General features: G+C 43.9%; 1 protein-coding gene and 1 non-coding gene across 3 annotated transcripts in view; one reads left to right on the top strand and one right to left on the bottom strand.

Moving 5' to 3' along the window:
- Positions 1 to 2,672: 2,672 nt before the first annotated feature.
- Positions 2,673 to 2,745, bottom strand: Trnar-acg (transfer RNA arginine (anticodon ACG)). The gene has a single exon. It is a non-coding gene; the product is annotated as a tRNA-Arg (tRNA).
- A 211-nt stretch (positions 2,746 to 2,956) lies between these two features.
- The window catches only part of Sacm1l (SAC1 like phosphatidylinositide phosphatase), a 53,460-nt gene continuing 30,320 nt past the window's right edge, over positions 2,957 to 26,096 (top strand). The window contains exons 1-5 of one of the 2 annotated variants that reach the window (XM_004835043.4): positions 2,959 to 3,200; positions 17,921 to 18,018; positions 20,531 to 20,605; positions 21,527 to 21,654; positions 24,558 to 24,707. In XM_004835043.4, coding sequence (XP_004835100.1) covers positions 3,169 to 3,200; positions 17,921 to 18,018; positions 20,531 to 20,605; positions 21,527 to 21,654; positions 24,558 to 24,707 — 483 coding nt within the window. In that variant the 5' untranslated portion in view covers positions 2,959 to 3,168. Of the gene's footprint in view, positions 3,201 to 17,920; positions 18,019 to 20,530; positions 20,606 to 21,526; positions 21,655 to 24,557; positions 24,708 to 26,096 lie in introns of both variants that reach the window. The other variant, XM_087186874.1, reaches the window with a different exon arrangement.

Genomic DNA, 26,096 nt, shown 5'->3' with positions numbered 1-26,096 from the left:
ACTCACGATGTGGCCTCGGGCACAGAGACCCTGGGAAGGTGGTTGTGGAGTCCAGAATCCAGTGTCTCAACACGGCTTCACCACTAACTGCTCAATGACCTTTAGCAAGCTTAGTTCCCTCTTCTGTACAAATGGGGACAGCCACTGAACCCACTTATGTGATCCTTGTAAGGGCTGATTGAATTCTTCCCCATAAAAGGCATGGAGTACCTGGCATGAAACAGCTGTTCAGAAAGCATGATGAGTTTTAACATTTAACTGCTCTTTATATGAGCATGATCAACAAATAATAAATGGAAAAAAACCCCAAACACCAATTTAAAAATATAGAAGTAGAAACTGTAAAATAAATTTGAAAATTTGAGGCGAATGTGGTGGCACACACCCATAATCCCAGCCCTTGGGAGGCTGAGGCAGGAGAACTGCCACAAGTGCAAGGCCAGGCTGGACTACACAGCAAAACCGTCTCAAAAGATCCCCCCCCAGCCAAATTTGCAAGAACAAATCTGAGGGCTGGGGATTTAGTTCAGTGGTTCTGGCTCCTGCCTCGAAAAGCACAGGGTCCAGAGTTTAATCCCCAGTACCAAAAAAAAAAAAAAAAAAAGAAAAGAGAGAAAAAAGAACAGATCCGAATACATCAAGAAAAAATAACCAATATATCAAGGAATAAATGTTAAGTAAGTTCCATTTTTCAACAATGAAAATCGCAAAGAAATTATAATTTAAAATGTCCATGAGTAGACCTTAAATATGTGCATCTGGCATGTTTATATATTTCCACCTCTAGAAATATATAAAATGCCAATAATTCAACACAGGATCATTTTTTGGTACTGGGGATCGAACTCAGGTCCTTGCTCTTGTGCAGCAGGCGGCAAAATCACTAAGCTAAATCCCTGGCCCACACAGGATCATTTTAAAAAACTGTTAAACTGATAATGACCCACATTCCCAACATGAGGGTTATACTTAAAATACATTATTTAATGACCTTAAACTTCAGACAAAAAGCTAAGAGATAAAAATGACAGCATAGCCCCACTTGGGAAAATGCATGTATAGGCAAGGCTACATTAAAGGCTGCATGTGATGGTGCAAGTTTGTAACTCCCAGTTACTCCCAAAGCTGAGGCAGGATGGTTATAAAATAAGTTTGAACCTGGCCTGGGCAACTTAGTGAAACTGTCTGAAATTTAAAAAAATCGTTAAGTGCTGGGGATGCAGCTTAGTGGTCCCAGGGTTCTGTCCCTAGTACTACAAACAAATCCAAAAAACACTATTACGGGCTGGGATGGAACTCAGTGGTAGAGGTCTTGGGTTCAAAATGCTAATAGCAACCATCCTGGAGTGGGAATGGGTTTTATTTTTTGGTGCTGGGGACTGAATTCACACACACAAAGCCAGGCACTTTACCACTGTGTGACCCAACAATACAGCAAATGCTTATGTTTTTTTAAAAAAAATGTATTGGAGTAAAAAAAAAAGTCGGGGCAGGGGATTTAGCTCAGTGGTTCCACTGTCTGCCTCGAAAGCACAAGGTCCTGAGTTCAATCCCCGGTACCAAAAAAAAAAAAAAATAAGTATTACAGTAGAAGACAACACTGCTGTGAGTCTCAGAACCCTCCCCTTGGCTTTGAACACATATCCTGTTATTTCTTCGGCTTCCTGCAGCAGCTCTGGAGTTCTCTTCCCTGAGTGTCTTTAGTGCTATCCTGGCTGCCTCCATGTCCTGCATGGATTCAAAACGTTGACCTTTCATGATCATTTCGACCCTGGGGAAAAGCCATAAGTCACAGTGCCAGATCTGGTGAATAAGTTGGATGAAGACACAATGTTGTTTTTAGGAGCTGCCTTTCTGTTGGATGGCACTGGGCAGCAGCATCTACTGTATTTTTCTTAATCACACCTGGTAAAGATATTCAGGAAAGAGGACTTCTGGAACTGCTTCAGAAAGTGGCAAGAATGATGGGACGTGTTCAGGAGACTACCTTGAGAGAATTAATGGCAACATGTCTTACTCCAGTAAGTTTAAATTTTTTAAAAAACATTCATCTTGTATTTTGTCACCCATGTGTGTATCCCCCCAGCCCCTGCTTTATTTTTATTTCCTATAATTTCCCCTGATTAAGAAATTCTCTGTAATTGAGGCCTGATTGATTGCGATGACTCAGCAAGTCCTGGGGTTCGAGTCTCCTTTCTGCCGCGGATGTCCTGAGGCACCTCGGGTGTGCAGCCGGGCACCTGTAAAAATGAGGGGCGACAGATTTTATTACTTGAGGTTTTCTTATGGTAAAACCACTGCTGTTGTAAGCTTCCTCGATGGCTCTGGGGGCTAGGTTGGCTTCTGGGCAGACCCACAGCCCTTCATCCTGGTAAACCGAGGCAGCGCCGCTTCTCACGTCGGTACGGAGTTTCTGCGCCACGGGGGTCAAAGAGCTTTAACTATACTTTTCCGTCATCGGGCAGCTGCCAGGCCACCTTTACAGGCCTTGCGTGTCTCATTAACAACAGGGCTCTTTGCAATCCGCAAGACACCTGATACGACTCTAAATTCTGATACTGTGAGCACGTTAGCATCAAAATTCAAGGCACTTGACCTTCACGTCCTGTATCACACATAATCCTTCCAAGAAGGCCTATGGCACCAAGCGCCGGTGTGGCAAAAGGACACCTCGAGCCAGCCAGGAGTCGAACCTAGAATCTTCTGATCCGTAGTCAGACGCGTTATCCATTGCGCCACTGGCCCCGTGCTTAACAAGCTCGCACCGCGATGGCTGATCGCTTCTGACGCAGTTTGACCTGCTTCCGGACACCAGCCCTCCGCCCCTCCCCCGCACCGGCACCGCGGCGCCTGCGCACAGCTCTCGGGGCTCCGCCTCTTCCTGGCTCAGCGCGCTCCACCAATCCGCGGCGGCTACGTCACGACGTTCTTCGACTTTGTCCTATTCGTCGCGTTGGAAGACATTTCTCGCGTGCACGATCTTTACGCACTAGTTTGTCCTTCGCTGCTTCCCGTTCGCGCTTGTTCTTTCCCGCGGGGCGAAGAGGCTGGTGGGAAGAGCCCGGAGCTCTGGCGGCAGAGGCGGGGTGGCCGGTAGCGCTGTAGCCGAGGTGGCGGTGCGGGGTAGGACATTCGGAACCGAGAGGAAGGAGGTGGTGGTGGTGCAGGATGGCGGCGACGACCTACGAGCGGCTACAGCTGTGAGTGCCGCGGGCCGGGGGTCTGAGGGGCTGCGGGCGGGAGCCCTTGGTCCTCGCCGCCCGGTCCTGGTCGCCGCCCGGGCCTCGCGCCCACGGGGCCTGCACCCCACGCACTTCCCCGCTGGCTTGGCAGAGGAGGTGGCCAGATTGACCCCCACGGAGAGCTGGAAGGGGAAAGGGAAGTTTCCTCGTAGTGTCGACCCGCAGCCGCACCCGGGCGTCCGCAACTCAATCCTTTCTCCTGGTCGCCGCCTGTCTGGGCGGAGAAGCCTGCTTCAGCTGGCTTAGGCTGCAGAAAAAGTTTACAGGCAGTACTGAAAATCCTGAAAGACTTTCCCTCGGTCTAGATTTTATACAGCTCCAGCCTCGAGCAGGTTCTTAAGCTGTGTTGACAGCCGGAGGCCAGTTGAGTTTTACGACGCAAATAGACTTTTTTGGTAAAGTCGGGAGTTTGAGGCTTTGAGCGGTAAGCCCTGTCCGAGTTGTAAAGTCGGTGTTGGTGAGGACTTTGGCTCCTCCTGGATGAATAACAACACGCAGTGTTCTCCTCAGCTCCTGCTCTTTTCTTGTCTGTCGGTAACCTTGTTTTGCCCTCTTTAATGCTTTGCCTCTAGGCCTTTTGAAAGTCTGGTGGGTATAGAGTAGGAATGTCTTTGACAGCAGAGGCAAGTATAATTTTTGAGAACCATATCCATCCCTGCGTGAGTTAAAATATCCTGGCACTTAGGCATAGGAATCGTGTTTCTTTGGCAGGCAAATGAGCACATAAAAATGTGGTTTGGGCGCTTATTGTTACCAGAACCCGAGGCTCACTAATACCTTTCTGAACGGTTCCTTGTGAATTAGGGATGCAAAGTCGGAAGAGAGGACATCTCCATATCCTGTGTTTCGCAGAGAAGATGGCGATTCCTTTTTCTACAGTTGACCTCTTTTGCTTCTTCCATTTATTACAGTTCTCTTTGAAAACTCAGCTGCACACTTCCCTCTACGTTTTCTTCTCTGCCTTTCCTTATTCTCCCATTGCAGTTAGATCAGTCACTCTGTTGGTGAAAGAGTTGAAGCAAAGTGTCTTTGACTAGGTTACTGGCTGGGCCAGTTCCCTGCGTGCTTTGGTGGCGAATAGCTTGTTGTCATCTATCTGATAGGCCCTGAAGGGTTTAATGTGACCCTACAGCAGGTCTCACATATGTTTAGGCCATGTGGAGCCTTGGCTTGGTGCAATTCAGTGTTAGGTTACAGGAGGCATTTGAGTTTCCTGTGGCAAAGACTGAAAAGATAGTGAACTTGAGAATTATGAGGATTGTTCTTGAGCTTGCCAGTGCACTAAATTTCACCAGTCCAGACCTCAGAACAAACACCTTCTCTACTCATTAAAAAGAAATTTGGTTCTTAAGTGGCGAGGGTGATGCTTTTGAATTGATTTTTTTACTTTTGTGAGAAATAGAAACTAAATTTGTTAGAGTGAAAAAGTAAATCTGGGGTTATATGAAAGTCATTTGTAATCTAGCCGTCCTTAAGTTTTGAGTGCTTCTGTAAATGTGAAGATACAACACTTTTGCAAGTGTGTATTTCTTCAGCAAAGGGTTTGTGATATGGAACCTGTTTTTATTCTTTTTGGCCCTGCTGTTCAAGTTTTTTAAGGTGGCCTGTGACTAAGGAGTATTCTTTTTGGATACATTTGGAGGTGGAATTGGTTGCTGACCTATATACGAATTGTTAGGACGTAGTAGCCATTTTTAAACATGGCCCGGAGAGATATTTTAAGGAAGACCCCTACAAAGAGGAAGGTGGATTGTCTTATTACACATATATTGCTACATGATGTGTTTAAATGTTGAAGTGCTTTGTATATTAAAATAATATTTTTTTCTACATTGCACCATACTGTTTCTCCAGTCCATCTCTGCCCTGCTAAAGTTCATCTTCCCAGTGTCCTGGCAGTTTGCAGTGTCCACTTCCATTGTATTGACCTATAGGATGGAGCCCACATTTCTTAGCCATCTGTATTCCATTCTGTTTACAATCTCTCCCCTATAGACACCCAGACGTGGCTCACCCTCCTTTATACTTTTACGCATTCTGCGTTCTTCCTCGCTGCAGTTTTTTTTTTTTTTTTTTTTTTTGGTACTGGGGATCGAACTCAGGTCCTTGTGCTTGGGAGGCAGGCAGCAGAACCCTGGCCCCCCTCGTTGCAGTCTTTGAACCCAAACTGAGAAATTGCTGTCACAGGATTAGACATCAGATGTCTATATGATTTATAATTCTGACTCTTAGGATCCATGTATAGTAAGTTTAATGCCTGTGGAGATGAGGACCGGAAGCTAGAATGATCTGCCTTAGTACTGTGTATGAGTCACTTACTCTGTCACCCAGAAATGATACAATCATTGTTGTTCTGTACTCCGTTTCTCTAGCCAGGTTGCAAAAATCTAGTGTTAGAAACCCTTTAATGTTGATTTCTTTTGTAATCCTTCTCAGCACTTAGCATAAAGCTTTATGCAAAGCAGCCCCTCAGTGGATTCCTTGAGTAAATGAACTCTACAGTATGAAGGACCGTTTACCAGCACTTGAAAAGCAACACAGTCGGGAGTAATTTGGAGTGTGTTCCTCTGAAGAAACAGAGGCTTAGGTCATGTCAGGTATATTAGCGTCTTCCGGTGCATCTCTGAGGTCGTGGGTTGGTATAGATCCTCTGTTACCTCTGTCACACAGCCAAGCTGTAGCAGAGCTGACCTTGGAGCACAGCTAGACCTGAGTGCAGTGATCTTTCCATTACACTGCATTATTTCAAGTATCTTTTTTTTTTTTGGTACCAGGGATTGAACTCGGGTCCTTGTGCTTGCGTAGCAGGCGGCGGAAACCACTGAGCTAAATCCCCGGCCCTATTTCAAGTATCTTTTTTCTTGCTACCAGATTGCTCTTGCCTTAGCCCTTGGACATGCCAAGGATAGAAATGAATCACTTATAATTGAAAATAGTTGACATCTCTGTATGGATTTTTAATATGGAAAACAGAATATTGATTTGTTTGTTTTTAAAACTCATACTTTTTAACCTTCCAGGCAGTTCTAAGCACGCTGTCACAACACAATTAGACTAGAAGTGCATTATTTTAAACATTTAAAGTTTGTTTTTCTAAAGGTCAGCTGAAACTAGGTGTAAGGCAAGGAGCCGTTTTTAGATGCTGAATCAGGTGGCCGCTTGCCTCTGAAGAAATATTGTTTCCTCCAGAGGTTGCCTCTCTTCTGAAAAGGCTCTGATGGCTGTGTGGCCAGTGGGCAGATGTGATGCAGCCAGAGAACAGATGTGAACTAAGGGCACGTGTCATCAGCACAGTGGACACTCAGTACTCACAGGGCTCTCCACGGAGGGAAGGGTGGAGGGCAGGTAAGGTTATCCTCATGCAACTGTTCCAAGGAAGCCACCTGCTGGGTGGGAGTCAGGCTAGAGAGCAAGATTAGTGCAGGCTGGTCAGATCACAGAGTGTGCCTCTTAAATAAATATCCCTTGGCCTCACAGTTGGGGCCAGGGAATGAAAATATCTGGACGTGGGGCCTGCAAATCTGCAGATTTAACCAGCTGTAGCTCTCATGCATTATAAAAGATATTTCAGGGCTGGGCACCGCTGAGTGAAGAGCAAAGTGCTGGTAGATGAGCCTTTTTTGGAAGGTTTGGACTCGGGAACATAGCGCTGTGGACTAGAACTTCAGGTTGGGTGTTTAGATCTGGTCCTTAGGAGTCTGGCTGTTAGAATGTGTTTTAGTATGTAGAGAAGTAGGTGGGACCTGGGAGTTTGGGGAGGACAGAATTAAAATGAATTGTCTTCCTAGAGACAACAGTTGGGTTTGGGTTGGGTTGGGCCGGTAATGAACCTGGCTGTACAAGTGACACCCAAAGTGGAGGTAAGTGTAGGGGTTGCTACCCAAGCCAAAAGGAGGGTGGGGGCATCTTCTTCTTGTGGGTACAGTGAGCTCAGAGGACCCTTCTTTAGGTCTTAATTTTTGCTAGCCAAACATAGTAAAATGTTATGTCTGCTTTTTCAACTGGAGATGCAATTTAAAAAAGAACTTTTTACAGTAAATACCTTGCCAGGAATGATGGGATAGGTGTGTCTAAACTGAGGGAGTATTTTGAGTGGGATTGATGACAGTGTGTCTTTTATTGTATAAGTACTGATAAGTACCATGTGCTGATTGAGCCACTGGAGCTGGACAGTGTGTCTTTTATGGGAATACAATTTTTTTAAAAAAATTTTTTGGTACCAGGGATCGAACTTGGGTCCTTGCACTTGTGAGGCAGGCAGCAGAACCACTGAACTAAATCCCCAGCCCTACAATTTTTGATTTAAACATTCACTATATTCTTTGATAATCCCCAGTGATCAAAATTTTATGGCAATTTCTATCAAAGAAAAACATTACAGTATGTCCTAATCCACATCCACCTTATTCGCTGGCACCATGGGACTTCTAGCTTTTCCTTGAGGTCAAAATGACCACTACATATTAGCATTTTGAGTACTGTAACTCAGGACATTGAGGCAGCCATGGCAACACAACTAAAGACACTCATGAAAAAAAGAGGACTCCAGAACTGCTTCAGAAATGGAGGCGAGCAATGGGATAAGTGTTTGAAGCAAAGGAGAGGATTTTGAGAGGGATTTATGGCAATGTATTTTACTATAACAAATTAAAAAACAACAACAAACATTTACCATTGCTTTTGTCATACCAAGTATATTAAATTTGCTTAACACCTTGATTTAATTCTTGAAGATTTTTGAGGAAGTATCATGTTGCTACAATTGTATGACATGAAGTCATGTTCTTGTGCAGTATGGTGGTACCTCGTTCACGAATTTAATTCTTCCCACAATTCTGGTCGCAAACTGAATTGGTTGAGAACAGAATCAAATTCAGTGGTTAGGTTCAGTGTTGACCTTATGGGGAAATCTGATTTGGTTCTTGTCCAGTTTGTTTTGCGACCAGAATTGTGGAAAGAATTAAGTTCGTGAACTGAGGGCACCACTGTAATCATTTTATTGTTGTTTTAAATTGTGAAATACATGTAAGATTTACCATCTTAAACCATTTTTAAGCATAAGTTTACTGGCGTTAAGCGCTTTCACATTGTTGTATAACAATTACTATTGTCTATCTCGGAATTCTTTTTATTGTACAAAACTGAAACTCTGAACTCATTAAACTACCCCTCATTCCTCCGTCTCCTCAGCCTTCGGCAACCACTGTTCTACTTTTTGTTTCTGAGTTTGACTGTTCTAGCTGTCTCATTAAGTGGAATCACAGAGTATTTTTCCCTTTGTAACTGATTTATTTTACTTAGCATAATATCTTCAAAGTTTAACATATTGTAGTATGTATCAAAATTCTATTTTAAGGCTGAATAGTGTATCTTCATGTGCACAGTCACATGTCGCTTTGCAGAGGGAAGACATTCTGGGAGATTCATCCTCAGGGAGTTTTGTCATCATAGAGTGTGCTAACACATGCTAGGTGGTGTAGCCCAGCAATCTCCAACCTTTTTGGCACCAGTGACTGGTTTTGTGGAAGACAACTTTTCTTTCTTTTTTTTTTTTGGTACCAGGGATCAAACTCGGGTCCTTGCGCTTGCGCAGCAGGCGGGGGAACCACTGAGCTAAATCCCCGGCCCTGGAAGAAAGTTTTTCAACAGACCAGAGAGGGGTGGTTTTAGGGGGTCTTTCCCTCTTTTCAAAGAACCTCTCCAGCGATGTTTGTTTTTACTCATTTTGATTAGAGTTAGCCTGTGGGCTTACCAAAACCATGCCCTGAGACAAGGAAATAGATGCACAGTGCAAGAAAGAGGCACCCACGGCAGTGGTAAATACGATAATGGGCAGGCCGTGCACTGACATTTCAGACTCTGACTTCAAGCCTGCCACCAGATGCAGCTGTACATGAACCACTGTTCATGGCTGTTACAAAGCTTGCCACCAGATGCAGCTTATCACTTGCCATTCACTGATAACGGTTTTGATCTGAGTCTCCAAGCAGTTGATTTATTATGGTTTATTATGATCTGTATGCAGTTGGACCTCTCTGCTAAAGTTCATCTGTATTTTCAGCTGCTCCTCACCACTAGCAACACTGCCTCAGCTCCACCTCAGATCATTAGGTGTTAGGTCCTCATAACCTGGCCTGCGTACTTCACAGGCTCCATGCTTCAATGAGAACTAATGCCCCACTGATCTGGCAGAAGGTGGAGCTCAGGCCCTAATTCCACTGGGAGGGAGCAGCTGTAAATACAGATGAAGCTTCACTCACCTGATGCTCATCTTCTACTGCTGGGCCCAGTTCCAACAGGCTGCAGAATGGTACTGGTCCACGGCCTGGGTGAGGAGGGGACCCTGGCATTTCCTGTCATGCACTTAGGCCAATGGTGGCAAACCTATGGCATATGTGCCGAAGTGGGCTGTTTGTGTCATTGAAAACTCTAAAAGGTTCGCCATCACTGATACAGGCTGTGTGTTACATACTGTTGTACATGTACATTAGTTCATAATTGACTAATATGTCACTCTCCAGTACATGACTCTATACACCACATTTTGCACATTTTGTTAATTCATTTGACAGTGGACCCTTCAGTTGCTTCTTTTTGGGTGTTGTGAACAATGCTGCTGTGAACATGGGTGTATAGATATCTTTTAGATTTTGCTTTCAGTTATTTTGAGTATATACCCAAAAGTAGAATTGTTGGCTCATATTGTGATAATTCTACCTTTAATTTTTTTTTTTTTTTTTGGTTTTATTTTGTTTTTGAGACAGGGTCTTGATATGTAGTTCAGGCTGGCCTTGAACTATGTAGCCCAGGTGGGCCTTCAACTTGCAGTGATCCTCTTGCCTCAGCCTCCCAAGTGCTGGGATTACAGGTGTGTCCCACCATGCCTGGCTCTACTTTTAATTTTTGAGGAACTGCCGTATTAGTTGCACCATTTTATCTTTCCTCCCCTAAAGCATCAGGGGTCCAATTTTCCTGCGTCTTTGCCACCATTTGCTACTTTTTTTCTCTTTATCAAGGCCATTATCATAACCATTTTATTGGGTGTGAGATTGGCAAGTGATAATCTGAATTAGGTTAATTTTACTCCTTGAGGGCCAGGGATTTAGCTCAGTGGTTCTGCCACCTGCCTCGCAAGCGCAAGGTCTCGAGTTCAATCCCCAGTACCCCCCCCTCACCAATTTTTTTTTTACTCCTTGTAATTTGCCAGGGTTTTGAAGAGGTCAGTTGGAAATATGATTTGAATGTTGCACAGGAGGAAATGTGTATTTTCAGACATTAGAAAATCATACTGGTGAAAGAAAATAAAAAGAACAGATGGTTATAATGAAATATATTCTTTTTTTTTTTGGTACCGGGAATCAAACTCAGGTTAGCCACTGAGCTAAATCCCCAGCCCTATTATTTTTCTTAAAACTTAACAAAGTTGGGCCGGGAATTTAGCTCAGTGGTTCTGCCGCCTGCCTTGCAAGCGCAAGGACCCAAGTTCAATCCCCGGTACCAAAAAAAAAAAAAAATTTAACAAGGTTAACTTTTTAAAAGTACTCTGAAGAGCTACAGTATCTCAAGTCCCTGTAAGATTGTTGAATTTAACATCTAGTCCTCTGATATCTTTTTTCTTTTTCTTTTTTAACCATGTCTGAGGAGTAATCCTTAAAAGCAAAATAATCAACTGGAAAGAACCAGAACTCTGGGTCGATATTGAACCTCCTTGCCTTAAATTTGGTAGTATTCTTGTTCAGTTAGAATTAATAGTTAATTGGGTGCTGATCACCTTACTGGATCATCTAAATAGGACGGAGCTCTTTTTGGTGTACAGTATTACTGTGAACCTTAGAGATCTTATATCAACAACATAGTTAATGACCATGTAGTTTTCTTGGGTAGAATATTCTAAAACTCATTTCATAAAATAATGTGATAGAGTTTTATGGAAATGAGGTACATCATAGAAAATGAGGACCTGTTTTTTGCATAAAGAAATTTTTCTCAGGTTTATGATTACCATTGAGTCGTCTTCTTGGTTTCCATGAAGTCTACCAGTCCTATGTATCTGTTACATTGAGAATGCTGCATAACCTGTTCACTCTGCTTACCTTTGAAAAAAAAAATCCTGGCACAGTATGTCTTCAGTAATACTTGGTAAACTTTCTTATCAGAAAATACTCTATACCTTCTTCCTCCTCAAGTTGGGTTTAAAAGTTGACCTGCTGAGATCTTTTCTTAGTTAGAAAAAAGGAAGCAATTTTTAAAATTCTGCTTATTCTATCATTGAAGCAATGAGCACATTAGTCAAGAACCTTATATTGTGCTGCCGCCTGCCTCGCAAGCGCAAGGTCCTGAGTTCGATCCCCCGTACCAAAAAAAAAAAAAAAAAACCTTATACTTTTTTTTTTTTGGTACCGGGGATCAAACTCGGGTCCTTATGCTTGCGAGTCAGGCAGCAGAACCACTGAGCTAAATCCCCGGCCCAGAAAAAACCTTATATAAAAAGAAAATGTGTTTCTCATTAAACCTGCTATATTCTCTAAGAAAATTGAGCTTCAGCTTTTTTGTGAGGAATACTGAAAGTGAAGACTTAAAAACAAAAATACTGTAGCAGTAAAACCATCCACACAGCAAAAATTACATCACAGAATGTTTCCTCACTTGTTCTTGAGTCAGAAGTTAATAATCTCACTAGCTTTTGAAATGAAATCCAGAGAGTGTAAGCAGTAAAACTTACAGAACCAAATTCACCATGCAGGACTAGGACGGGCAGGCCTCAGACCACTGCCAAGGCCGCTGGGCGGTCGGGGAGGAGAGGCCCTCAGGTGCAGACACCGGTGTCTGCTGGATTGCCACGCACTGTGCCACTGTGGTCCCTGGGCCCTGAGTTGTTACAGTGACTGCTTTTAGCCGACAGTCTCTATGTTCATTGCTCCAATTGTGAAGCCTGGAGATAGCGTTTTCGGTGACGTCATCGGAGAAGCATGCCCCCAGCATCCTCAATGCAGAGGCCAGAGGCGTCTCAGCCTGCGTGTGTTTAAAAAGCATACGGAGCTCGGAACAGAGCAGTGCCCTCCTGTCTTCCAGCTTCCACTGTCCCGGAAGCATCTACTTTCAACTTTTTAAGTGATGTGTGGTATTTCATCCTCTGTTTCTTCTTGATGAAGTTGATGGAGCCTCAGAGTAATGTTTTCAGTGAACAGACAAAACATTGGCCAGCCGTGAAAGCCCACATTTCATGGGGATTTGTTATCCTTAGCCAATGAGCAGACAGAACATCATCTGTGCCTTTATCCTTGGAGGCCGAGAAGAGCTAATCAGCAGGCTCCTTCATGGCCTGGCACCAGGAGGGGCTCAGAAAACACGTGCTGCATGTGTGAATGCGCAGAGAGGCTGGCTGGGTAGAGGTGGCGTGCGGGACAAGCACTGATGCTTCCTGAGCCCTGACCCTCATCCTTACACTGACATCTCGCACCCCTGGGCAGGCACACTTGTCACCCGTTTCATGGGGACATGCGCCTGCCCCGCGCCTGCCCCTCCCCTGCCCACAGTCTGCAGGGCCCAGCTTGCCTTATTCACCCTTGATCACCACTTGTCCTCCACAGCTTAGCTTAGGCCTGGTGCAGACAGGATTCCCCTCCCCAGCCCGTGTCCCAGTATGATCACACCGTTAGCAGCACAAGCTCATTACTCTGTCACACTAAGGCAGAACACGACCTGGAGTTGGACCCTGGCTGCGCGACCCAGAGCCCCCAGTTACCCATCTGTGTAAGGCAGCTGGGTCAACAGGTGCATTGGAGTGACCCTTCTGAGCGGATACCTGGATTGCCACACCCTAACCACTCACATTCCCAAGCTCTAGGGAGGTGGGGAGGCCTGGCTTCCCAGGAGCCACACACACACACCTTCCTGTCCCCATGGAGCGACTCCTGCTTTATTCATAGCTTTATTCATAGACTAACTAAGGAATCCGCCCTCCTGCCTTTTCTTGTTCCTCCAAGAAGGTACACGTAGACATTGTGTCTGCTCATTGGCTAAGAATAATAGCAGTTTCCCTGTGAGAGATGGGATTTCCTGGCTTGTTCTTGTTTTCTTGTCTGCTTGTACCTCCATGGTTGCTGAAACAGTCCTCTCAGGTTGTCCAGGCAGGTGCCACCATCTTCATCAAAAGAATAGGGAATAAAATACCAGAAGCCTTGTGATTCAACCCAGGGCCCTCACACCGAGCTACATTTCCAGCTTTTTTTTTTTTTTTTTTAACTTTGAAACAAAGTCTTGCTCAGTGGTCCAAGCTGGGCTTGAACTTGCCATTCTCCTGCCTCAGCCTCCCAGAGTGCTAGGATGACAGACATGTGGCACCATGCCTTGCTTATTTCACATTTGCAGGTGGCAGGGTTCTGCTGTTTCCTGGCTTTAGTTTCGGTTATCTGATGACTTCCTCAGAAGATAGCTTTTATCACTCTCTTTTCCTCTCCTCTGATATAATCATAGGAAGATACTCTGTATTCACAGTGTTATGGTTATGTAGGTGTGGTTCAAATGAAATCACATAGTGTATCATAATTATTTTTCCTTATAAAAGCATTTATTTTTTCTGAAAATACGAAGGGCCTTGGTGCATTTTGTTTGCTTGACTTTAAAATAGACTGATTAATCTTTCATCTCCCTGACAGCGCTGCAGACCTCCTTGCAGGCATGCTGGCACTCTAAGCTGCTTTTTCTTCTGAGTCTCTGCTACAGGCGCCCTCTGTCCCCTGCTTCAGTCTGGGATGTTTATGTAGCTGCCTTGTGGCCATTGTCTGGTGCTTCTGTCCACCACTGGCATGAGAATTCCTTTCATCCTCTGTTTTACATTTCAGGCCTCTGTTGAGGCCTCTTCCCTTCTTTTGCTGAAACACACCTTTCCTTTCTTTTTTTTTTTTTTTGGTACCGGGCATCAAACTCAGGTCCTTGTGTTTGTGAGGCAGGCGGCAGAACCACTGAGCTAAATTCCCAGCCCACACCTTTCCTTTCTGATTTTTTTTTTTTGGTACTGGGAATCGAATTCAGGACCTTGTGCTTGCATGGAAGGTGGCACCCCCCCCCTTTCTCCTTTCTGAGAGCAAGCCAAGAGTGTTCTCTTTTGAGATCTTGTGTATCTGAAAATGTTTTAATTCTACGCTCACAGTATTCGACAGTGTGGCCAGGTATTGGATTCTGAGTTGGGGGATTATCCTTCAAATTTTAAAATCAAGAAAAAAAGAAAACACAAGAACCAGAAAAGAAGAAAAAAAAAGTCCAATTCTAGGTGTGTCTCTGCTGTCAGTGGTAGACAACATGGGCAGACAGAGTCCAGAGCCAAATTGATTCATCCCAGCAAGCTCGCTGTAGCTTTTCAGTGATTGCTGGATAATCTCAGCTGTCCTATACCTTTAGTTCCACTGAAGTTCAGGCTTTTTTCTGGCTCTGAAGGTGGACCTGGATTTTTTGAGCCTGCAATAGTCTATGTGCCTCCTGCTGACTTGAACTGGCCATCTTCACCAAGACACCAAGAGCCACTAGATAGAGTTGGCCTGTAGCTGTTCTGAGTTGCGAGCTTAGTTGGCCCCTCTCCAAGATGGCTATCGGCCAATGGCCCTCTCCTAGGTGAGCTCTGAGCCCGAATAACTCACCAGCCACTGCAGTGTGCCTTGTCCACCTCCGTTCCACTGGTGCATTTCTCTGAGGAGGCCTCTGGGGTCGCCAGTAGTCACCCTGCATCTGCAGGTTTGACCCGCCCTTCCCAAGCCCTGAGTCCAGGCTCTGGGAGAAATTGCTGCTTGCACCTCCCTCTTCATTGAAGTCTCTGCCTTTACTCTCCCCGTGGATTTCAATGCTCGCTTCAGATCCTTTCTGGATCCTGAGGACCCACTTCCCTCCTTCTTACCCTCCTATGTTCCAGTGTCAGGACACCAAATCTCAGAGAGGCTCTTTCTCTGCTGCTCACCACTCCACCATCTTCCTGGAAGTCTAGCTGTGCAGATTAAAAATGACTGACAAAAAGTAGTAGCGTGTAACCTGCATCTCATGCTGTGGTGGATTAACTAACAGTCATTTTGGAACGCCCAGCTGAACTGAATCAGTGTCTGGGCGCGGAGGATCCACCTGAGGACTGTTGCCAATGGCATGAAAAGTGACTGGAGGGGAAGATCGATGGCTGTTGATTTTCTAGGAGAAGCTTGCTGCAGATGGTTTTCCTGATGCGAACTTGACTGTTCTCAGAGGAGGAGCTCGGAGCCTCGCTGTGGCTGGGAGTGGCTGCTCTTCTGTCAGGGGATCTCTGATCTTCACCGTGAGGATCACTTCCTGGCTCCAGTGTGGATCCCTCAGCCTGTGGCATAAATCCTTCACCCTGGAGTAGGTTTTCTGGCTCCCACCACTGGCCTTTGGGCCTTCTGGGTGCAGATCCTTGATATGGACAAGTGTGAGACATTGCCTTGGGCCTTGGGCCTCCGGCTGGACTCATGGAGGACACGGCCTCGGACTCTAGGGCTTGGGCTGGACTTGTGCAGGACATTGCCGTGGGATCCAGGCCTTGGCTGGGTTCTTTGGGTCTCTAGTGTGTGGCTAATCTCTTGCACTCCTCTGCATTTGACTTTTTGGTGACTATTATAAAATAATCCTATAAATTGTGTCCTGTATTAAATCTGTTCCCTTGTAAAGCCCTGACCACAACACATGCTGTCTTTTTAAAGATGGTTCTATGCTATTTTACAGACTCCTGCCTTTACAAATAAAATTAGACATTCACAATTTTTTGTTTGCTTTGTTTTTTGAGACAGGGTCTGGCTGCATAGGTCAGGCTGCCCTTGAACTCACTGTGTAGTTCAAGCTGGCCTTGAACTTGCAGCAATCCTCCTGCCTCAGCCTCCCTAGTGCTATGATTACAGGTGTGCGCCAACACGTCTTGTTTTTGAGGTCTGCTTTTTACTTAAAACACTTTTTGATATTCCATATTGCCCTTCACATTCCCTCCTCGTCCCTGGTGCCTGTGATGCTCAGTACATGGTAGCTTTTCAGTAAGTGTTAGTCGGCAGACGTTACACCTGGAGTGCAGCCTCTGCTTATGTAAAATGTCTTCTGTGGATGTGGATTCCAACAGCTTGTAGAAACCACCTGAGGCGCAAAGGGCAGCTACCCAGTAATGTGACACGCTTGAGAAGTTACTTTGTTCTAGGACTACTCACTTTTTCTTTTTATAGCTTTATTGATACTTAGTTGATATACATTAAGCTGCACATATTAAAAATGTACAGTTTGATAGATTTTAACACATTTTTATACCCATAAAACCATTGCCACAGTTAAATAGAGGACACATCCATCATCCCTAAGTTTTCTTGGCCTTAGTCCCTCCCATGTAGGCTAACCATACAGTGCTTGTACTGTTGGCCACGTCCGGCCACTCTGCTTCTGGATAGTTACCCAAAGGAGTGAATGCACGTCTGCCTTAATTCATAAGGAGAACCTTTATTCATAACAACCCCAAACCAGAAACAACTGCAACTTCTCTCAGCAAGTGAAAGAATAGACAGATAGGATGTATTTAGTAGCAAAGAAATGAACTTGCATTTAGTTTGAGTCGAAGACTTGCCATACTTGAAACAGATTTGCTTTCTTTGTTACACAGTAATTCACTTAATATCACATTTGTTAGTGTAGCACCTTTAATGATGGGAACTGGTTAATACTAACAAGTTCTTACTGATGAACCATAAAAGGGTGTGTTACATTTGGAGAACCAAGGGCTGAGTATTCCTCAGAGAACTTACAGTCAGAAATAGTACAGTGTGGTAAACAGGAAGTGATGTCAGTGATGGCTGTGTGGCTTAATAGAAGATTTTTTATAGAGTAGGCAAGCCAGAGTAGTGGAAGTAGAATTAAAGGATTTCAGCACAGACCGAAATTCTTCCAGCTCTCATTTGTGAGCAGCAAAGATTAGCTTTTGGGGACAGTTCCTGAGCCCAGCCTCTCTGCCTGGCCTTGCTCCACGCCTTCACGGTAGTGTTAACCGCGCTTCAGTCTGTCTTGTCCACATTTTCCCATTATGGTTTCGGTTCATTGTTCTTATTTCTGAGCCAGTCTCTAGCCATGCCCAGTTACTTACCTGAGCTATCTAAATTGCCTCTGGAGGAGCCAACTTCTATTTCTGTTAGATTCTTGGGACAAGTTGCACACATCTGGAGTAGTCCCAGCCCTATTCTTACTCCCTTTGTTTGATTGTATTGTGTTCTGTTTTTTACAGAATGAGTCTTTTTTGGGAACATGCAGCTTTCTAACAAAAAACGTCAGTACTGCTTGCTGGGTCTGTGTTATCTTTCTTCTAGGAGACAAGGGAGGAGCAGAGAGGATGAGTAACGCTCTGAGGTCACATAGCCTATATATAGACTGTTGCTGCTACTCGGCACTGCTTCTGCATAAGGTTAAATATAATGAGTTAGATTCAGTTACAGTTTTCTTGTGTAAATTAAGTTAATGGTTTTATAGCGGATTGAAACCATGTCAGCATTAAATATGCAAATAAGAGTTGCAGTAAACTGGTAAGGACGGGGAACTTAACCAGCCTCCTCTATTTAGAAGCCAGGAAAATGAAACCGCTGGCGTCATTGTTACAGTACATTCTTTGGGGAATCTTCATTTCATTCAGTTGTTTATGCCTTTCCGTTTTCTTCTAGACATATCACACCTGAAAAGTTTTATGTGGAAGCTTGTGATGACGGAGCAGATGACGTGCTCACGATTGACCGCGTGTCCACAGAGGTCACCCTCGCAGGTACTGCATGCTCAGCTTGCTGCCGGCTCTGGCTTCGAGGCCTCGTGTATGGATCAGATAATGACCCCATGGTCTGGGTGTGGGTCTGAGGGCCTTCTTAGTAGGATTTTAATTCTTGCTGCCTCATTTGATCTTATGCGCTCTTTTTATGAAAAGGAGAAAAGATCTTTAAAATTTTAGGTAGCATTGTACTATCTGTATCCTTTAATAACTTTAGAAAGTGCTTTCTTTGTTCCTTTATATTCTAACAGGATTGGTTTAGATGTCTAAGCTTCTTTCCAGATGTAGTATTTGAGGTATTTGCCAAAAAACTGTTTCAGCTTTAAGTGGAAGGAATTTTAACAGCTGCTTTATTTTTGTTTTGGAATTTCTTTATGACTTGGCAGATAATTCAATAGATAAAAGATAAATAACACTTCACTAACATTTTAACTGTTCTGAGCAAATGATGCCCCTAAGCATTGTCTGTCTGTCCAGTTGTACTTTGGTTTTGCTTCTCAGGGATGTGAAAAACATTTTTTTTTTTCAGTTTTATAGAACACTGATTCCTAAATAGATTATGTGAAATAATTATGGTGACAAATTAATGATCATATGATGTTGTCACTATATTTAGAATTCATTTCTTTGGTTTGAAAATTCTAGTTCACCACCAGAGTTATGTGGTTTTTTTTTAATGTTTGAGTCACCATAGAGCAGGCATTCGGCAAATACCCTCTGAACAGAGGAGTAACATGTAAAAATACGTCTGTGATTGGTAAGGTGACTAAAATTTCCATTTTTTGGTTATCCATTATTTTTGTAGGTACCGCAGACAGTTTTCCTTTGATGACATGGAATTAGGGCTGTGTCAGTCTGGTTTTTTTTGGTACCAGGCATCAAACTCGGGTCCTTGCGCTTGTGCCGCAGGTAGCGAAACCACTGAGCTAAATCCCCAGCCCTGGGGCTGTGTCAGTTTGATAAGTTGGTCTTTCCTATTGCTTGGTGGCCGCTCTCAACATAGCTGATTTTTGCTTTAGTCAAGCCTAGTACCCGACTCCTAAGGTTTAATTACACCATTAGTTTAATTACTGCTTCTTTTTCCCTTGGTGACAGAAGCTCGTGTTTCCCAAGAGCTTTAGTGTGGGTGCATTTTCAGTCAGGCTTGACCTCTCAGTGACACTTTACCTGTGGGTAGAGGTTGGAGACCCATCTTGGTAGACTGACAACAAAGTCGGGAGTAGTTAGGATGTAAAAGTGGTGCTGCCAGTCCTCACCAGGAAGCCCCAGGGACAACACTTGGACCCAGAGTCAGGGATGAGGGAGCTCAAGGGCACTTGCTGCTCAGCCGTTTCCTCTTAGCCCAGGGAGAGCAGGCTGCACCAAGGAAAGAAGGACTTTTCTCTTTCATGAAAAACCAACATGTACTGTAGGAGTGATCCAGGTTTTATCGGTGCTCTACTTGAGTTACCGTAGCTGACAGCCATCTCAGTGGTACATTTAGGGTAGTCAGATGCACCTGCGGAACACTCTCTGCACAGGTCTTCCTCTTCCTCCTGGGAGTTGGTTGTGTCCGAGTATAGCTACATGGGATTAATAAGAGAAAACCAAGGGACTTTAGACCTCCAGAGTTACTGTCACAACTACATTCAAGAACCAGGCCTTGGGTTTACAGCAGTGATTCGAAAATGGATTTCAGGATGATAAAAAGCAGCAATGGAAAGAAAAGCTTTCCAGCAGCATAACCTTGGGATATCTTGGATTTAACAATGGGTCAGCTCTCTTTGGTGGAGGCTTTCTAGGCCTTTATTCTCCTAATGTACATCATGGCTCTGTCGAGGAGTAGAGGTCACTGGAGATGAAGCTAAAGAAGCTTACTTGTAAAATCTCCCTCCTCCCTGTGCGGCATTATTTTCTAAACTAGAGTTCTGCAAACTGTGTTTTGTGAACTATTGGCTGAAAGGTTAAGAATTGTGAGAGGAGCCTGGTGAGATGGCTGTTGTATTAACAAGAGCATCATTGACAAAGGTAGTGTTAGCGATGGTGCCTCCCTGCACTCCCTGGTTAAGCTGCTTCTCCTCCCTCCCTTGGTGCCTGTGTTTCCCACAGTCGCAGCTGTGGGTAGACAAGTCTCTGTTTGCATTCTGTTAGTTGCATGTTAAGATGAAAATCTGGTCTCAAATCCTCACTTCCACTTATTCTTTAGTTTTCCTAAAGAGATAAGTACCTAGTTCCTGGCAAGAGGGTGAATAAATTTGGTTGAAAATTGGCATTAGAAGCAACCTACAGTTTACCTGATGGGTAACCTGAAGTGTGTGACTGTTGACACCGTATTCTAGACAGGTAGAGGCCTTTGCACGGTGGGTGGTCATCTTTATTTTGCATTCCATGAATTGGAGGTCTGACGTTAATGAAGGACCGTTACTTTTTTGTAGAGAAATCATGCATATTGATTTAGTTAAAGTAACTTGAAGTCAACCTAAATTTTATTTCTATTTGTGAGCGTTTTTTAATCTGATCTTTCTTTCTTTAGTCAAGAAGGATGTTCCTCCTTCAGCTGTCACAAGACCAATTTTTGGTATACTGGGCACAATCCATCTGGTGGCAGGTAAGAGAAAATTAGCTAAGAAGGCGGAGAAGGTAATTAAATCGACTGTTAGCATTAGACTGTGAAATTAAGAAATGCTTTAGGCAAAAATCTCTAGGTTCTGTATTTGTTATTATTGTTTCTAACTCCCCAAGTGGTTAAATTTATTAGCCTGGATTCTGTTTTAAAAGAAAAGTTTCATGTTTGGTTGTATTTCAACTAGAGCTAAAATTCCTAATTAGGTAGAATTTTTCTGTAAATTCTAAGAGCATTTAAATAATTTTTTTTTCTCAGTACTGAACCCAGGGTCCTCTCCCTGAGCTGTCCCTATCCATATTTTTGTTTTTTATTTTGAGACCAGATCTCACTAAGTTGCCCAGGCTGGGCTCAAACTTGTGATCCTGCTTCAGCTTCTGGAGTGCTGTGATGGCAAGTATGTGCCATCACACCTGCTAAATGAAACCCTAAGGCACCGCTCACCTCCTAAGACCGCAGCAGCTGGTGAGCAGAAGTGGCCCAGCACGGTTTTCCACATTACAGTGGTGCAGGGAATGTTGGAGTGGCATGGTAGTGGCCGGTCTGCGTGCTGGAAATAGAACCTGGGGCAGGAGGGCAGGAGAAGCATTTTCTCTCTTCGTCCTGCCAGCTAAGATGACTCACTTCTTTGGTTACCAGAAAAGAAGGTTTTGTTTTTATCTTTTTGAGAAGAACTTTGATCATTCATAGGAATGTTTCTAAATAGTACACTAGTTTTTGTATTCATAAATTGTAAGATTACTTTTAAAAAGTGGGCCTTTTATCTGAGTACTACAAGGTGATCCTTTTTCTGGTTTCTAGGTTTTTGTTTCTGTTTTTTGTTTTGGTGGTGCTGCTCTGGCTTGAACTTAAGCTGGTGCTCTACCAATTTTTGTATCTTTGTCTGTTTCACTGTGCTTTTTCCAGGTAATTATCTTATTGTCATTACCAAAAAGATGAAAGTAGGCGAATTTTTCAATCATGTAATCTGGAAAGCAACAGATTTTGATATTCTTTCTTATAAGAAGACCATGTTGCACTTAACTGATATTCAGGTAAGAACTGGACAGCATTATTAATTGCAAAAGCCGAAGACATACCACTGGGCAGGGTTGCAGAATACAAAGTGTGGTGGATTTCTGTTAAGTCTCATTATTAAGTAAGGTCATTCTATCTGACTTTCTACCCAGGCATAAAAAATATCTTTAAAATTGCCCATATATTTTATTGGTTTTGGGATTTTGTTTTTTTTTTTTTTTTGAGACAGAGTCTTGCTTTATAGCTCATGCTGGCCCTGAGCTCACTGTGTAGCCCAGGCTAGCCTCAACCTTGTGGCGATCCTCCTGCCTCTGCCTAAGTGCTGGGATACAGGCGTGCACCACTGTATCTGGCTGGTTTGGGGATTTTTTAAGAATAAATTCTTAAATTACGAAATTTCTTATGGGGAGAAAAGAATGAAATATACATTTACTCAACATCCAGATTTGACTTCATATTCTCTATAGAAAAATAAAATACTAGATAGCTTTTAAAGTTCTACTTATTTGATTCTTTGCCCTGAGAAGTTTTCTTCACACTTAACACGTGTGTGTATATGTGTGCACATGTGTGTGCAGAGTATGTTTTAGTTGGTCCTCTCTTTTACCTGATTCTTATACATAAATTTCAGTTGTTTGATTTGGTTAACACCAGTTCCCCAACAGCACAGTTTAAATTTTACTTACCAAGGTTTGTTGAGTGAAGAATTAACCTAGCAAACATGAAAAGAAAAAAATGCCACCTTTGGAAGTGAAGCTGAGATTGAACATACATGGAGCACAGAAGTCGCTAGCGTTGTCACTATTGAAGAGACCCTAGATACACAGCCAGCTGTCGGCGGTGAGGGGGAACGTAGTGAGTGAGCATCGATGATGAAGTGGCCATGATAAAAAGGAGAAAGAGGGGAGGAAGTTGTGCCACCGACTTCATGGTACAGTGGACCCTGGACTTATGAACTCAACTTGTTCCCCAGGGCTGGTTGTAACTCAGGTTGGTCAGTGAAGACTCAGGCTCCTCTACACAGCCTTCAGAGTCTCTCTCCTGTACACAGGCAGATCTCTGTCGTTGGAGAGATGTTGGCCCAGGATTTCTCAGTGAACCCCACACAGGAAAGGATGCTGTATTGTTCCTTCTGGAACTTTTTTTTTGGTACTAGGGATTGAACTCAGGACCTTGCACTTGCAAGGCAGGCAGTGGCACCACAGAGCTAAGTCCCCTTCCGGAACTCTCTTTAAGGATTAAATCTGTATCTGAGACCATCTGGGAGCACAAGCGGCTGGCATTTGGGTCATAACTCAAGACTTTGGTCATAAGTTAAAACTAAACCAAGTTATTCGTACATCAGGCCAGTTGTAACTTGAGGGTCCACTGCAAAGCCCTTGACATTGACGTGCGAAGATGACAGGTCAGACGCCGGCCTGGCCCTGGATAGTGGCGACGGCTCAGCAGGGAGAGTGGGTGCTCCACAGCAGGGGCCGTGTGGCGAGGAGAGGAGGGCAGGCTCTGTTCACATCTCCTTAACAGAGAGATGAAGTGTTTTAAATCCTCATGTTTCTAATGCTTTGCATGATTCTGCACCAAAAATTAGTTTTACTTTTTTTATTTCCCTGTGCAATTATCACTTAAGAGAGTTTTTAATATTTTGACCAAAAAACTCCAAAACTTAAAGCCATGGAAGAGTCCTGACTTTTCTGGCAAGTTATCAAGGCGGTTCGCGATGGCCGAGGCGAGACTGGCTGGGTTGCTTTTGCAGTCCCCACTGCGAGAGGGGGAAGCGCTGCCTGCTCACCCCAGCGGTGCCTGTTTCACCTGACGTGTGTGAGACTTGCATACATGGGCCTGTCCTGGTCTGGTTTTCAGAACTTCCTATTTTCTTACTCAGCGTTATGTTACAGACATCTATGGATAAGATCAGGCATGGTCAGGGTGCTATCGCTGTAGACTACAGGCATCTATTGAGAGTTATTTTCTTCCAGAGTAATTTTACTTGCAGTGTTTGCTTCCTAAAAATTGAAAGTTGTGGGGCCAGGGATTTAGCTCAGTGGTTTGTGCAAGCGCAAGAACCTGAGTTCGATCCCCGGTACCAAAAAAAAAAAGATGGCTGTATCCGTTTAACAGCCAGGAATATTTACTTGGTGATTGCAGTTGTTCTGCTTTGTTGTCAGGACATGTAGTGACTTGAGCATTGCCCACTGCATGTGCCTTGCCTTTGCCTTCGGGGAAAATATTAGAAATGTCTGAACCCAAATTAAAAATTTGTATTATGTAGGTTTGTGACATGTTAATCATTTGGTAATCATCAAACATTAACAGATATTGACAGTTACTTTTAAAACGTGGGTAAAAACCGGTGTCATCTTGTTATTCATTGGGAAAGCCAGTTAAGATTATTATCGAAAAATAAAGGTGACTATTGGTTTTACTGGAATTTTTTTTAACCTTTGTTTTAAAGAAAAATAAATTCTGTTTTCTTTCCAACCCAAACCAGTACAGTTTCTTGCAGATGACGATAATGTTAATCTTTTGTTGTTTGCTGTCTGTGTCACTGGGCCCCTCGTGCATTTGTTTCATTTGCCAGATGAGGATAACGGCTCTTACCAAGCAGGGCTGTCATGAGAGTCTAGCACACAGGTTACCACTGGAAGTGCCACTTTTTCATTACGATAGCTCTCCTGCCCTGCAGAGTGAGAATGGGGGAGGGTAGCAGAAGGCAGGAGGCCCCACTCAGGCCCTCAGATAACGATAATGCCCTAGCACATCTGTAGGGTGGGGTGGGTTCTGTGTGGGTCAGGAGCTGTCCCCTTTGCTGGCCTGTGGTATTTAACAGGGTTGTTGCATGTTTCCAGTTTTTTACTCTTTTCGTGCTAACAGAGTTCCTTTCAACTATGAGAAACTGATCCCCCCCTTTGTTTGTTTACAGTTACAAGACAATAAAACGTTCCTAGCGATGCTAAACAATGTCCTGAGTGTGGATGGATTTTACTTCTCTGCAACCTACGATTTGACCCACACTTTGCAGCGGCTGTCCAATACCAGCCCAGAGTTCCAAGAAATGAGTCTCTTGGAAAGGGTAAGCTTCATCTGCAGTCATTTTCTTTTTTGATTTATTTTTGTAAAGGAACATATCTTTTTCTTTTTCTTTCTTCTTTTTTCTTTTGTTTTTGGTACCGGGGATCAAACTGGGGACCTTGCACTTGGGAGGCAGGCACCGGAACCACTGAGCTAAATCCCCAGCCCTATTTTTCATACACACAAATTTGTATCAGTTTTTGTCACTGACCCTCCTCCCTGTCGGTGGTGGAGCTCTGGGCTCCACGCATGCTGGCTGGCCAAGCGCTCTACCCCTGAGCCATGCTGCATCCATGAGTTTGAATTTTCTTACTCTTGGCTACATTAGGATAAGGATCATGTGGGGGGAGTTTGAGAACACACCATGCTTCTTTCCCTATTTGTAGGTCTGGGTTTGAACCCAGGGCCTCATACCAAACAGTACTTTTTATTTTGAGACAGAGTCTCATTAAGTTCCCTAGGTGGTTCTCAAACTTCCGCTGGTCCTGCCTCAGCCTTCTGAGTACCTGGGCTTACAGGCATGCACCACTGTGCCTGGGACTATATTCAAATCTGTATCAAATTCCAGATCGAGGGCCATGGAATCCGTGTATGTACACAGACAAAATTGAGAACCGTTGTTGTAGATACTCAGAAATTGAGTGTAAACACACAAACATTTAACTAGAGGAAAACCTTGAGAGTTGTATTTTTGAATAAATACTACCAGGCTACCAAGTACTAAGTCTGAGATGTCAGATCTTCAAACTAGCATTGGATTCATTTGTAATTTCTTAGCTCTCATTGTTCCATATTGTTTTTGACATAATGAGCTTATAAAAATCAATTTTCCAGCAGTTGATTTCATCAGAGATGGTATTTATATTTTAACTAGAAAAGTAACAGTCTGATATAAGAAGTTGAAAAATATCCAAGTACTTTTTTTTTTTAAAGATGAATGTATTTTAAAAATTAGGTCTGGTGTGCTCTCATCCAAAAGTTGCTGTGGTTCAGGAACCTGGTAGTTGCTGTCTTGATTTTTTTTTTTTTTTTTGAATTAACAAGCCATAGCTATGTTTAGGGAATAGACAGAATTTAAAAGGTTTCTGTCACCCATTATGAGTTGGGCCACAAGAGAACCCCCTGTTTAGCTCTGGGGGCCCAGGCAGGGAAGCTGACCCACACCCTCAAAGGAGCAGGCTGGGGTCCATCGTGGCTGGGTGAGGGAGGAGAAGTGTGAGACAGAGCATGGGTTTGGGGGGATTTAGTGCCCGATGATCGGTTGATGGGAGAGACAGCCTCTTAGAGGACTCCGGGGCCTGCGTGGGTGAGGCAGAGAGACAGGAGCAGGGCGAGGGGGGTGGAGTTCCTGGGTGGGTGGATTCGCCCGAGAACCCTACCTGCAGCCGCC

This window comes from Heterocephalus glaber, unplaced genomic scaffold, assembly GCF_053883595.1.
Source record: "Heterocephalus glaber isolate CG9 unplaced genomic scaffold, H.glaber_assembly_v1.0 deba00001504, whole genome shotgun sequence".
Taxonomy (NCBI): Eukaryota; Metazoa; Chordata; class Mammalia; order Rodentia; family Bathyergidae; genus Heterocephalus; species Heterocephalus glaber.
The sequence above is the reverse complement of the archived record's forward strand: the minus strand, read 5'-3'. Positions and strand labels throughout refer to the sequence as shown.